At 37.0% G+C, this 14,230-nt stretch overlaps 2 protein-coding genes across 7 annotated transcripts in view; both read right to left on the bottom strand.

Moving 5' to 3' along the window:
- Nucleotides 1–6,860, bottom strand: part of LOC135168165 (optomotor-blind protein) — a 78,942-nt gene extending 72,082 nt beyond the window's left edge. For 2 of the 5 annotated variants that reach the window (XM_064132103.1, XM_064132101.1), the window contains exon 1: nt 4,699–6,859. In XM_064132103.1, coding sequence (XP_063988173.1) covers nt 4,699–5,440 — 742 coding nt within the window. In that variant the 5' untranslated portion in view covers nt 5,441–6,859. Of the gene's footprint in view, nt 1–4,698 lie in introns of all 5 variants that reach the window. The other 3 variants (XM_064132104.1, XM_064132100.1, XM_064132102.1) reach the window with 3 other exon arrangements.
- Nucleotides 6,861–11,065: 4,205 nt separating this feature from the next.
- LOC135167885 (uncharacterized) lies at nt 11,066–14,171 on the bottom strand. Of its 2 annotated transcripts, XM_064131543.1 has the most exons (6): nt 13,873–14,171; nt 13,583–13,751; nt 13,176–13,239; nt 12,804–13,066; nt 12,495–12,619; nt 11,066–12,248 (listed from the first exon to the last, which is right to left on the bottom strand). In XM_064131543.1, exons 1-4 carry the CDS (start codon nt 13,941–13,943, stop codon nt 13,038–13,040), a joined length of 333 nt encoding a protein of 110 aa, XP_063987613.1. In that variant the 5' UTR covers nt 13,944–14,171; the 3' UTR covers nt 11,066–12,248; nt 12,495–12,619; nt 12,804–13,037. The 2 variants fall into 2 exon arrangements, with proteins under 2 accessions (XP_063987613.1, XP_063987612.1); XM_064131542.1 differs by lacking the exon at nt 13,176–13,239 and having other exon boundaries at nt 11,070–12,248.
- Between the last annotated feature and the right edge of the window lie 59 nt (nt 14,172–14,230).

Raw genomic sequence — 14,230 nt, 5'->3', positions numbered from 1 at the left:
ACTTATCGATGCATCAGTGTTATTATTCAATTCATTATTGATGATTGCAGTTCTACATACATCAGAGTTGAGAAACACCACATCATATTTATCCGACTAAATCTGCCAAGTTAAAAAAATTATTGAAAAAGTAATTTATGATAATGACAAATAATCAATCATTAATTACGAATATTGAAAAAATATTCTTATACTTAACGAAGTAATAACTTGAGAATAATCAAAGAGGCGTAGCTATTGAGATTTTTTGAAAATCCATTGGGAAACAGAGATGCGCCAGACAGGAGGCTATTCCCAAACATTGGAGAATGACAATCAACGTTTTTTTTATTTCCAAAAAGAGGAGAAATAATAATATAGTATAATTTGTTCCAATTGACGATTGGTTTATAATAAACGTAGACATTGTAGCTAGTGATGTCGGGAGACGAGAAATGGACTTTACGCGTCTCGTTTCATAGAGCGTATACATGTACATGTAGAGTTTACTGGTATCGTCGAAACTCGAAGAATTCTTGTGCAAATCATAATGGGAAAAGAAAAGATTCAAAAAATAATATTTATAAAAAATTGGAGAAAACAAGTGTTTGGTCTCTGAAAGGAGCCTTCTTGTCTCATCTCGTCTTCCCATTTCTGTCTCGTCTCGCGCGGCATCACTAATTGTAACGGACACGCACGAGGTAATGTGCTCGGATGTCAGGTAGATCATCGGCCGAATCCCAGTGCCGATTATCGAGCAAATTGGGAGCAATGTAGGACCGATGTTTAACTGTTTTGTCTCACCCCCAGGAGGACATTCACGCACGGGGAGCGCCGCTAAATGCCGCCCAGACATTGCTGCTGGAGTTCTATGCGACACTAACGAGGCTTTTTAGTGCTTCATACAACCAATATCAATAATTATCAATTTAGTAGAGAAGTGGTAAAACGAGGTAAGTGCATTTTGCCAAGCCCAAGTTTTCCAGTGATCAATAAATTATGAATGAAAAGAGATAGTAAAATTTTCCGTAAAAACCTTTTTGAAAAGATAAATGCGAACTGCAAAAAAATTTTTTGTTTAATTTTCTCATTTCCATTCCTTTATAAGATATTCGCCGACAACTTGGCCTAAACGAAATGCATTTATCTCCTTTTATAGCTTCACTACGGAATCAGTTAAAGACCATTATTAATATTTAGAAAATGTTTCATTCACACCGTATATTTCAATATTGTTAATTCTGAATCTAAGGTATTTGAGGTCGAAAAAGACATAGCTAGTTGAATTTTTCATCGATGTCCCCGTAATGGAAAGTTACGTAATGCGTGAAGCAGTTGTTCAATTGATCATCGATGTTTTTTGACAACTGCAAGGGGTCCGTAGATATTGCTCTGCATTCTTTTAGGCAGAACCTTTAAGGAGATTCCACAATCGAAGGCATCGCTTCCAATCGACGTAATGATCGGAAAACAGTTGAATAATTAATTCTACAGCGCCTTCATTGTGGAATGACCTTTATCGAGTGCTTTGCCACAGAAGGCAATGCTGCACACCAACATCATAACGAGCTGCACGCGCACATTGGGTTTCTCTTTGAGGGCTGAAGTTTTCCTCATAAGCTCCTATAGGATTTTTTTTTACTTTTTTCGCGTATAGCCTGATTCTGATACAATTTTTTTTCGTCCTCACAGTAGTAAAATTTCCTTGAACTTTGCTGATTCACAATTCTATATCAGATACGACGAGAGAAAATTCTAACACAAATTAGTATGCTACTCGTTAACCCGTGGAGCCACACCAGAACCATACCAAAAAGGTCCGATGTGTCGTCTTATCCCAGAATGGAATTAAAAGAATATATGAAGAAACCATCCCAGTTCCCGTGTCATCAAAAATTTTCTTAGTGAACGATTTAAATCTTTTGGGAGGTGTAATCTACACCAATTTTGACATCCTCTTCCCCAATTATAATATGATTTTTACTACGTGTAGATCTGCATTTTTAAGAATAGTCTATGAGATTAAAAATTCCTGATTCCACCAACGTCAGTCTCATGGTACACATTGTACACTAAAGACAGGAATTTATATGGAGTTTTACATCTTGTGACATCACAGGAAATTGTATAACAGAGTAGAGATTGGCCTTTGATATCATTTTTAGTAGAAAAATCAAGTAAAAAGGTGGATAGTGCAGATCAGGATTTGAATCTCCGATTTTCCGATTATATCGAGCTCCATATCGCAGAATATTGTTAGCCAAGAACGTGTGTAATTTATATTTAAGGTATCAACCACAAAATACATGGAATTCTATTGGTCTAATATTTTGCATCTCACCAAAACGGAAGAATTTTTATTTAGTGTCACGCCAAGACAAATACTAAAGTTTATGATCGACGACATTCAGACGGCATTACATGGCCCGTTCATTCTCTTTATTCCGCTATTTTACGGGTTACACGTATAAATTGCCGGCAAATTTACACTATTTTTCATTTTTGGGTGCCACTGAAAATTTTGTTTTTCGAGGGAAGTAACCATTATTTCCACAAATAAAACACTGCTGGACATAACTCTATTTAAAAGCACATGGATATTTTTTTTTCAGATAATTTCATCAAATTAATAAAGAAATCATATTAAGTGATTTTTATCGCGTCTAGATGTGTTCATATAAGACATTTTTTCATATTAACAACTATATTAAATATTCCTGATAATTCAAATATTTACTTTTAAATTGCAATCTCTATATTTATGATGAATATAAAATGTTAAAATGCACGGAGAGAAATATTCACTAAACTCAGTGATTACGGAATCGTTTTAGAAAATTTAGTCGACGGTATCCTTATCTTCCACGAGCGATTGAGGTAAAAATGACGAAATGTTTTGAAAAAATTCAGTGATTTTAAGTAAAAATTACGTAAGAGCTCTTTAAAATGTTCTAGACCAACACATTTCACTGTAGAACTACTGAAAAGGTACGTAATTTTTATTGACTATACATATATGTATGCTATTTCTTATGGTACGATTTCTGTTACCAGCCACATTGCTTACAGGCTAATTTGTCTAGAAAAGTGTTTTTTGAGTCCCAAATTTGGGGAAGCGCTTCCATGTCGAATTATTAATATTCCTGATTTGCATGATAATTTGCATTAACTTAGTTTCTTTCATATATTTGATATTTCTCAAATAATTTCTATCTTTTGCATTCATTGAAAAAAAATGAAGAGTCATAAAAAAAATACTAGAAACGTCACCATCGTGATGGCCGATAGTGACTGTTGAACTTTCTATATACATATTTCTGCGAAGAAGCTAGAAGAACAAATCAGGGACTGGTGACTATGCGTTGATCACCAAAATTCTCAAACCTCTCTCCCTAGCTTGAACCTTGAATTCGTTGGGCCCCCATCACATCTAATAATCATACACTTGACATTTATTTCACTAAATTCGTTTATGTGAAGTCCGAGATGACTTTACTCGAGAATTATTTTATACAATAACAGACGAGAGAATGGCAAGAAAAAAAAACCGATGGATTTCACCTACTCTGTTGAGTCTCTACTCTTATTTGCGTGGTAAATTCGCATGTTGTCCGGACGTTACGCAATGTATATAACGACACGATGAGACTAAATTATAATCAGTGTTATGTTATGATCACTGCTAATAAATTTTCGTATCTGAACAAAGCAACGAAAAATAAATGTCTGCCGTGAGCATAGTCTGATGAATCAAATTAATAGAAAAATTAAAACAAGAATATTCAAATGAATCACTGTAATAATACCTAATGTATCGAACTATGACTAATAGTGGGACTTAAGGTAGTTTTGTTTTTTTGCTATTACGATCAACAATTCAGGAAAAACTTGTCACGTCCTGCCAAAGAAAATTGGAATTTTCGATTACTTTTTGAGACTGGCAGGCTAGGGAGGACTGATTAAAACGGCCAAATATTAACCGACACCGGCCGATGAGTGACCGTCTCGTGAACGTCGGCAAACCCTACATGGAATAGTTAGCTTGCTGGCTTTTCTCAATTCGTAGTGAAAAATAAATATACTAATATGGCAAGATGGATGTATTTTCACAAATTAGAATTATATGTATACTTGGAGAAAGGAATTCAAGATGTACATGGACTAAAAATATGACACCTATTTAAATTGGTAAAATCTACGGTCCGTGTCGGATTTTATTTGTGCAGATGAAGAAAATAGTTTAGCATAAAAAAAAACAAAAATTATGTTTCAACACGAGAACGGTTAGAAAATTCAATTAGGGTTACCTCATACAGCGTTTGGTATCGTCGGAAGACCAAATTTTTTCCCTACAATCTTATCAGCGAAGTAGAGTTTTACAAAAAATCGGAGTTGAAATTATATCAATGACCAGGTGAATTTTATGATTTATTCCGTAAAAAGTAGGCTGCCGTCTTATGACTCATCGATGCTAGCACAACATGTCCTGCCACAATATTTTCTTCACAACTTAGAAATTTTACAAACGGAAACGGAGAAATAATTCAGCAGCTTCATAAAAATTGTTAAACGACAAATTTTTTTCTAATTTTTTAGGTATAAGTAATGGGAATATTTGCGTTAAATTCAGCCCTTGACCTCCATTACTATAGATATTATGCCATAATGTCTTTTTGCTATATTAGTAATATTGGTAGGTGATAAAAGAAAATAACAAACCTTGAGACGCAAGCCCGTGAAGATTAAATTGTGGATGATGATGAGGGCTTCCAATTAGCCCCTTAGCTGCCAAATGATGTGCGTTAGGTGAATTGTTGGGTGGAAATTGTGCCCCTGGATTGCAGAATCCGGCAGCCGCCAAAGCGTTAAAATAATTAGCAGCCGCGGCCTCTGCTGAATTGTGCGATAAGTCCCTTTGATTACTATGGGGTGGTGGTGTTTCAGGCGCAGCAGCTGGACTACTTGGTCCACCAGGGGGTGGTGATGCACTACCCTGTGAGGATGATCCTCCCAAATGCGTCGAATGTGTATTGGCAGCGGTCAATAACGAAGATACACTAAAATCAGTTGGCCTCGGTGCCGCCGGTGCCGGTAAATGACTCGTTGCAATATGCCCGTTACCCTGACTCGCCGAACTACTTATCGTTGAAAATGGCGAGTGTTGATTAATTGTTGGCCCTGCTGGTGCGGGGTACGCCATCCCAGGCCCCCCCGTCACCCCTCTGTGACCCGTTTTTCCACCCTCAACTGGCTCGTTATTCAAAAAATCAAATTTTTCTCTATAGGAATCGTAATAATTATTAGCAATAGGCTTATCACTATTTAGAATGTCAGTATGATCGGCTGACAGCTCCTCAATTGATGTTTCAAATTCTATCTTTGGGTGAATACGCTGCGGTGCCTGTAATGGTGTACTGGCGCAGTGGGTACCCCTGCACGACGTGTCTTGTTCGAATCTCATCGAGATTGGCTTCAGTTTTTTTTAATGGAGTCGATTACTCTTCGAGTGACTCAATAACCTCCAAATACTCCTCTCTCCCTCAGAGCTGGTTCACATTAAATTTTTATTCGATCAATATTTATTGGGAATTGTGTTGGATTATGTATTTTTGGAGTTATTCCTTTTGGTTTCGAATTTCGCTGTCAATATGTCAACTAGCACGCTTACGATGGTCTTTTCGTACGTTCTCGCGATATTGGACGAAGTAGATAAATTTCTTTTTTGAAAACACCCCCTGATCTTGACGTCAACAAATTCGACATCTTTCAGGTGTGTTTTTTTCAACATTTGATTACAAACAATTTATTCGTTAACTGCACATTTTCACATCTATTTACAATCCACTTTATCACTAACTTATTGGGTTCACTTTGTTTATCAATTGTCACGCTGGAAACTGTGTGACACTTTCACACGAAAAAATATTGTTCCACATTTAGATTGCGTCATTTAATGATTAAAAAATCCAGTGGCAGTAGGATTTTTATCTCAATTTCATTCTCCCAACAACTTTCCCAGTAAATCTGTGAGAAATTATCATGGGAGAACGATTTACTCTCGAGCACCTTCTTCAAAGTGTCCGACGGCCGGCGTCAGTTGATGGTGCGCGTTCGTGGCTTTACATACCATATCTTCCATTCCCAAATTAACCACACGATTCTCACAAATACGTCTCAATAACTCTCACTTATGTCTGCCACAGAATAAATGAACACTCGCTTAATAGAATTACATCAACAGTGAAAAACCAAAGAGAAAAAAAAATGAAAAGAAACAAAGGGTTAAATCCAATGAGGGTAGTGAGTTAGGTAGAGAAACACTGCGTTAGAATAGCGCTTTATTGTTAATCCGTTATTCATCTCCCTCTGGAAATAATTTTCACGACGTGAAGTTTAGTGGCCGCGTAGCAGAGTAAGGTGTTACTTGGGTGGCGCCGCGATGGTCACTGAGCAGCGCTAGGATTGACACCTCCTCCTCTCGCTCACCCCCACACCTCCCTCACGCTCAGGAGCGCGCGCGGAGGTGTTGGTGTGCTAAAGTCCCCGAGTAGTATCGCCTTCGCTACTAACAGCAGCACAGAGGTGGGGAGAGAGGGCCGCTTGCCACTACCCAAACGTTATACACCAGTTGTCCGGTTTGTATTGGTTGGAGTGAGACAGATTACTCAACACAAAAAAGCCCCGTGCAATCTTTGTGTCGAAGTCACCGGACTGGCGAGTGAGTGTGTATGCAAGAGTGAGAAAGTGTACGATGCTGGCGATGGGCGATGGGCGAGGGAGAAGAGGAGAGGGCGAGGGTGAGTCTCAAGAGCAACAAGGCTACGGAGCGGGCGCACGAAAAGCTTGTAGGCGTGAATGCTGGCGAACAGCAAGGCAAAGACTGAGATAGAACTTGAGCCGGAGCTCCTCCTCCCTTCCCCTATCCCTAACTTACCGCCGTTTGCTCCCCGAAGTCGGCGCTGCTGACGCCAGAAAACGATGCAGTCGTGTACGAAATAGTGTCCCGGTCGGGATGGGGAGGGGAGCGCTTCAGTGACTAGATTTACCCCCACCACATATCAACACATGTAGACGTGCGGATGCGAATGTGAGGGACTTGGACCTCTCCTACTGCCCATAGCTGGGGCGATAATGAGGGCTCGACGCCCCGATTGGCGTTCCAGCGCCAATCCGGGTGGCGTTGAACGCGACGCCTTTTCCAACGTTAGCTTCACCCCACTCTCTACAGCATCGCCACGCTTTCATCCCAACACATTTTCACCATCTTCCTCTCGTAAATGGCTTGCGCTTGATGCTAGAATTCTTCTGTGTATGGGAGGGCTGCTCCACCGACTTGTGGACCGAAAATATACGATTAATCCCGATGTTATCCCCACTACTGATATCCACTTCATGGATATTAAGGGTGTTAACCACGAGTACGCCCATTAACACCAGAGTTATCCCTACTTTCTACGGCTTCCAACTTTTAACCCCACAGGTTTTTCAGGATTATCCCTTGGATAATTCAACTCTATTAATAATAAACTTGATACATTGAAATTTTTCATTGCCATGTTTCTGGGTGTAACAAGTGATTTTTCCAAAATTCCAAATATCTCGAAAAATTATTTGTTCAAGAATAAATGACGACAGTAGAAAATAATTTTCCTAACAAATGCCATGACTAGGTCAATAACGAAAATACAAGTGAGCGAATTTGGGCTTCAATAATCAATCAATAATAATGATGAGGAAGACCAAACAGGACGTATAATTGAGGGAATTGGTGTGAAAATTGACGCGTACAGGCGTGACTAGCGCATTGAGAAAACAGAGCGTTGATCTCCGTCAGGAATAGCGCGATAGGGGAGGCAATATGTGTCCCCAGGCTCCGCCTCCATAATCCCCACTCCTACAACACTCTCCCACTATGTTACCGCTTTGATAACCGGGAAGATCCACCCTAGGAAGCCATCCCTACTTCGAGCACATTACAAACACAAGCTCCTTCCTTCACAGGCATACACAAGTACAAATAACTTGTAATATCGCGCAAGGCTTCTTCAACATCGTCGTCCTTCGCGCGCAGAGTGTCACAGTGACGCCCAGAGCGTCCGTGCGAGCTATCTTCATAGTATATGTGTCAGTTTATGGTCGAAAGGGTATAAAGCCTTTGTGAATATATGTGTGCGTATGTGCGCGCGTGGTGGGGAAAATTTTCGTTGTATGTTGAGGCGATAGCTGTTTGAAGAACAGTAAATAAATAAAACTATTTCCAGTAGTTTATACACCTGTATATGTGTAAGAAGGCGGCAAGTTTTACCGTAATTATGTAAGAAATAGACATTGGTAATGTCGAAGGTTCATTGACTATTCTAAATGACTGAGCTAAAGGCCGGATCTCTGAAAGCACTTGAGTTAATTAATGGGCAACTATTAAACTATTAGCACCTTCACGATTATTGATATTCCCAAAGGAGGAAAGAGTTAATTTACATCCCAAGTTGTGTGAAATCGCGATGGATCTCAATTGTTAACAGGACGCAAGGGGACTATTATTATCTTTCAATTATTGGGTGAAGATATTTTTTTCTAGATTATATGGGTAAATCGTTGCTGTAAAACATTGAGAAGAAATTAAATATAAGAATTGTGAAAAATCAGTACACTTTAAAAGCTATTTATAAATTTTATCAACTGCAAATTATAATTATGAAATATATACTATTTTACTGGATTTTATCAAATTGATCATATTCCTGAACTTTGTGAAAACTGTCCATGGAAGGAGAATCCACAAATAAGAAAGCATAATGATCCCCCGAGTAAAGTTGGTAAAAAAAAATTACCACATTGCAAAGGAAAATAACCCAAACTATACGTAAACCTAATCCCCACAGGCTCGTAGAGCTGACTCAACCCATCACAACCGAGAACCGTGGAAAAACAAATCCCACCCTCTTAAAAAAGGAACATAAAACAAGAAATCCCAGTATATGTGTATTGGCCGGGAAAAAGTATCTTATATGTATATATATATATATATATATGTACATATGTAGCCGTCGTATACACGCGACACATATATATATATATATATATGCGGGAGCATAGGATACCGGTGGTCATAATCGCGCAGACCGCGTCATAATCCGTGGCGAAAAACATTTGACGATCAAATGGTAAAAAGGTAAAACTCCGGGGTTGACGGCAGTGAGTGAGAGAAAAGGAAACACAAATGGGCGTGTACTCAGTGAAATACACGAGGACTGTGAAGAGCCACGCCCGTAGGTAAACCTCAACATCCCCACCACAGGTCTGTCATTCGTCGAAAATTGGAGAAGTGGGGACAATCCGATGGTTGAAAGCCATTCGTTGGAGTGAGAGGACTACATTGATAAACTCAAATCGACTCAAGTCCAACGAAGAGGGAAAACTGGAAACTCGATATTAGTGAAGAAGAGCTAAGTTGGTGATGGGCCAGAGTGGGGCGGCAAGAGGGGGCTGAATTTTCACTGAACGCGGGGGTAGATGAAGCCCCAAAGATCTGTTGGTGTGCTGGCCGAGTCGCGTAAAAGACTAACGAAAAAGAAAAACAAATGAAATTTTATGGTTATGAGTGAAAAATTGATGAAAGTTGTGGAACGATGTGGGAGAGGATTAATCTCGATGGATTTTTCCGAGTTGTGAGGCGTCGAATCTTCCACCTAGCATCTGCATTTAGGGCTATCTTTTGCTAATGCAGACGTTACAGAAAATCTAATAATTTTTCATTTCCGGCAAAAATCTACATGGCAAGTTTTTACAGTGAGATATACTCGAAAGTTTCGTGTTTTAATTGACAGCTCCAAATTTTTGCTACTTGAAGGGCAATTTGCTTCAAGTTTTGGATAAAATCTCTATCTTATTCAACTCTTGGGTGATTGTAAAGTTTTTCTTTCATTTTTTTTTCTATTGAAAGGAAATGATGAAATGTTTTTGGTTCGTACCTTACTTAATTTAACAGCGGGATTTATTTATTTTAAAGATTTTTAAGGACCATTTTTCAACATTTTTCTCCGATCGAAATATAATAAGAGAAACCCTTGACGTCTTTTCATTCAATGTATATACGAATACATGATGACCAGTAATGATATGTAACAATGAGCAGCCCATGATGCGCGCGCACCCTTTCCTAGGGTCGTAAGATTACACTAAATTGATATTCCTACTTTCAAATAATAATATTGATAATATTGTAATGTTTTATTCAGACGAAAACCGATAAATTATTTAAGTGCTTGGAAAAGTTGACACGCAGGAAAAGATTTTAATCCGTATTTGTCCTTGAAATACTCAAGTTAATGTGATTAAATTCTAGATTTAAGTTAAAACTTTCTATTTTATATTTTTTGAATGTTCAAAATTATTCATAAACAAGGAATGGATTATTTTTGCGGCGTAAAAAGGCGGGATCCGCTTAGTGTGTGGTAAACTATGCACAGTGAAAAATTGCGACCACATCAAAGTGTTAAATAACATAAGAAAAAGAGATATTCAATTTAACAGATAGAGGGATGAATTCATGAATTAGCTGGATTTACATGATATATTTATTTAGTTTATTTAATAATTCGCTTGTCCAATTATTAATGATGAATAATGTAACAATAATTTCCATTTACATTTTCAAACAATCCTGAACCGTTGATATGTAAGTTATGAATTACAAAATAGATAGCTCAGAGTAAAAACACTGGAATTTGTATTTTTATCTCGGCAAAGTAAAGTATATTTATAAACTTAGGACAGTTATATTTTATACTGCAGATCAAAATAATATACTTGATTCTAAGAGAGTTAATATTTTTTTGAAATTTCACTTACAACGCTATTTGACTTTACAATATTGTGAGATTCAGTTAAATTCCCAATAACAACTCCCACTAAATTTCTCATTCACCTTGACAATTGTGAAAAATGGAGTTTTTAGTGGTAAAGAATTATGGGTTTGTCCAAAAAAACTTAATTTCTTATAAATCATTGAATTTTGCAATGGCGGGAAAATTCAGAGATGTCACTGCCTAACTTTGTAATTCTTCATAATTTTTAATTACGAGATCGTCCGCGCGTGCTACGCACGCGCCATCTTTTCCAAATCATAAGAATTGAAAACTCTAGAAAATGAATGCTCTTATTCTATCTTCGAAGTTAAAATTAAAACTCATGGAAAAAGACAATTGGGAAAATCTTAATATATTTCGATTGCTCTAAGATTGCATATACTATACAGTGCGAGGCAGCATACGGTATACAGAATCGAGAACATTTCCGCAAATTCGAGATTTAGCTATAATAGCGACAGCAATCAGTCAAGTCAGGAAGAGGGCGTTCTTAGTCTCATAATAATCTAATCTAATAATTAAAGATTTTCTAATTATTTGTGAACATCAAATTATGCGATTGAGATTATTTATTCCCTTCACATAACCAAGAACATCGCTGCTTGCGAATTTTTTTTCGTGAGTAGTAGTGCAGGAGACATTGTTGCCGCACTAAGGTGTATACCTGCGACTTACAACCGTAGGGAAGGTTCAAACTGAATGTCTGCAAAAAAATCGCGTTTTAAATTTTTATTAATGAAACCATTAACTCCAAACCTATGCCACTTGCGTTCAATAAACATTTACAGGAGTGGGACGGATTTTGAAATGAAAACAAAAATAATGTTCCAACAATTATAATTGACATTACAACATATGTTAAGAACTATGAACAAACATTAACATGAATACATCCTTTGTATCACTTATCTGTGATTCCGGAGAGCTTTATCTACTTTAATCATAAAATTAATTAGTCTTCAGTTTTCTCTGTTATATATAAAAAATACAAATGTTTAGTAATACTTTTTCTTCAAAAACAGGGCCATATATTGAAATAAATTCTGAATAAATACTAATGTTCATGAATAGATTATTATAATTCCATCTGTTTTGGTTGTTAAAGCTAAATGAGTATTAACGTTACTGCTATGAAGTTGGCAGTCTTTAAAAGTAAAAAATCAGATTCTTAAAGAGCTCAAGCTTGTCAATGTTTCATTTTTGTGTAAAAAAATAACAGTATTAAACTTGTTATAGAATTCAATTTTTGCGTAAAAAAATAACAGTGTTAAACTTGTTATAGAACTCAATTTTTGTGTGAAAAAATAACAGTTTAGAACTTGTTATAGAAAAAATTTTCAATTTTGCAATTGAACTTCCAGAGTAAATAGCCCGTCATTAAAGCTATTCAGCTTTCAGTTTCTGAAACAAAAAAGATTATCTGTTCTTAATAACTGTTTAATGAATGATTCAATGCATTTTCATTTATATTTCCATAGAAAATTTTTTTTATTAATGTTCTAATGAAAATATTATACTGAATTCTGCTTGAAACTAAGCCAACATTAGATGAAAATATTGCAATATTCTCTTGCATTGAAGGGAGAATAGTGAAAAATTAAAAGTAATTAAATTTGGATAACCATAACCATTAATAAAAAAAAGTACCTTATTCGCGACGTCCATCGCCTCTCCAGATGCAGATTCAGCTGCCCCTCGTTTGAGAATGAGAGGAGGTGCTTCGACAGCATCATCCAACTCATCTTCATTGAGGGCTACATCCTCAGTCAGGACTGCAATGTCATCCATGCTGTTAATATTCAGAACAAAACCATCCCCACGACAATCAACTCGACCTTTAATGGTCATTTTGATTCCCTCGATCAAATCTTCTCTCGGGATGTATGTTACCACATGAATGGTCATGCGATGAACCCTTGTACAAAACATGCCAGATCCATAACTCGAACCACTTACCATGGTAATGCTTCTGAATGGCTCTTTGAGCCATCCAGTGATCTGGACTGGCCCGCGAGCAGCACAAACTTTCTCCATCTCAATTTTTTATATGAGATGACCTTCGACCTTCCATTGTCAGCTCCATTCGTAATGTTAAATGTGCCAAAGATGTCGAAAGTGCTCCTACGTGCAAATTGAAATTCTTTGTCGCTCACAGTGTCCGTTGATCGCCGATACTGTGGATTGGCCGCTTTAATAATCCCTCCAGTGATTTTTATTATCTAAAAAGTAAAATTTCAAATTTTTCATATATTCTCATAGATATTCATACAGATATTCGCATAGATATTCATATAGATATTCATTTTGTTTCCAAAACAGAAAACTGACCTAGAAAACTGAACTGGGCATTTATGTTATTTATTCGTTGATATTTTTTTTCCCTCAAGGTTCCCTACAAATAAATAACGTACGTTCTTACGTTCATTTGTTTGCAACGAACCTATCGGGAAATATTCGATAATTTCGGAGCTCTTGTGGTATTATATGCGATAATTTTTTCATAATTCTGCGGGTAGGCTATATATAAAAAAAACAAACGATAACTTAACCAAATAAACCTCTCTTCATTTCATGGCACAATTCTCTTTGCCGAAATTTGGATAGGAAAAATAATCTCCTGAATACCACTCGAGCTTCAACATTATCGAGTATTTCCCTCTAGGTTCCCTACCACTCTTGTGGTATTATATGTGACAATTTCACTTTTTTTCTTTTTGAATGGAAATCACCTGTACCTGATACATCTTGATCTCATCCTTGTATTTGAGAGCATCATCCCCCGAGCAAAGTATGCGAACCCTTCTGCCATCATTGTTATTTAAAATGCACTTGTAAATCCACTTAGATGGAGACTTTGGCAACTCTCTCAGGCCTTCAATGCAGTCGACGTAGCCGATGATTTTCCTAAGAAAAAAAAAATGAAATTACTCTCCGAACACGTGTCAATGATAGGTTATGATGATTGAATGCATAATAAATTTTTGAAATATGTTCATTTTTTAAAAATAATAATAGGAATACTTACATGAGTGTAGCTGCAACATTGAAATGATCAATGGCTCTGTTGGTCGTATATTTAATAGGTGGAGATGTCATGATGTTTCACGATTATAAATTATCTCCTTTTTATAATAGGATAAAAACACTCAAACACGTTGCCAAATGTGATGGTTTTTACCGGTTCATTTGTTCCAGCCCAATGTGCGACTAATATAATCGACAGATGTCGCTTCGGTTTCTGTCTTACGCTTACGCATTTTCGAGATATTTCTTCGAGAAATATCGATATCGATCTGTACACGGGTCTCCTTTTTATAATAGGATTCAAGAGAGTCACTCATTCGCCAATGAAGAATTCTATAGAAAACTGTCCCAACAGTGTG

This window comes from Diachasmimorpha longicaudata, chromosome 12 (genome assembly GCF_034640455.1).
Source record: "Diachasmimorpha longicaudata isolate KC_UGA_2023 chromosome 12, iyDiaLong2, whole genome shotgun sequence".
In the NCBI taxonomy this organism is placed as follows: domain Eukaryota; kingdom Metazoa; phylum Arthropoda; class Insecta; order Hymenoptera; family Braconidae; genus Diachasmimorpha; species Diachasmimorpha longicaudata.
This window is presented reverse-complemented; position numbering and strand designations above follow the sequence as displayed.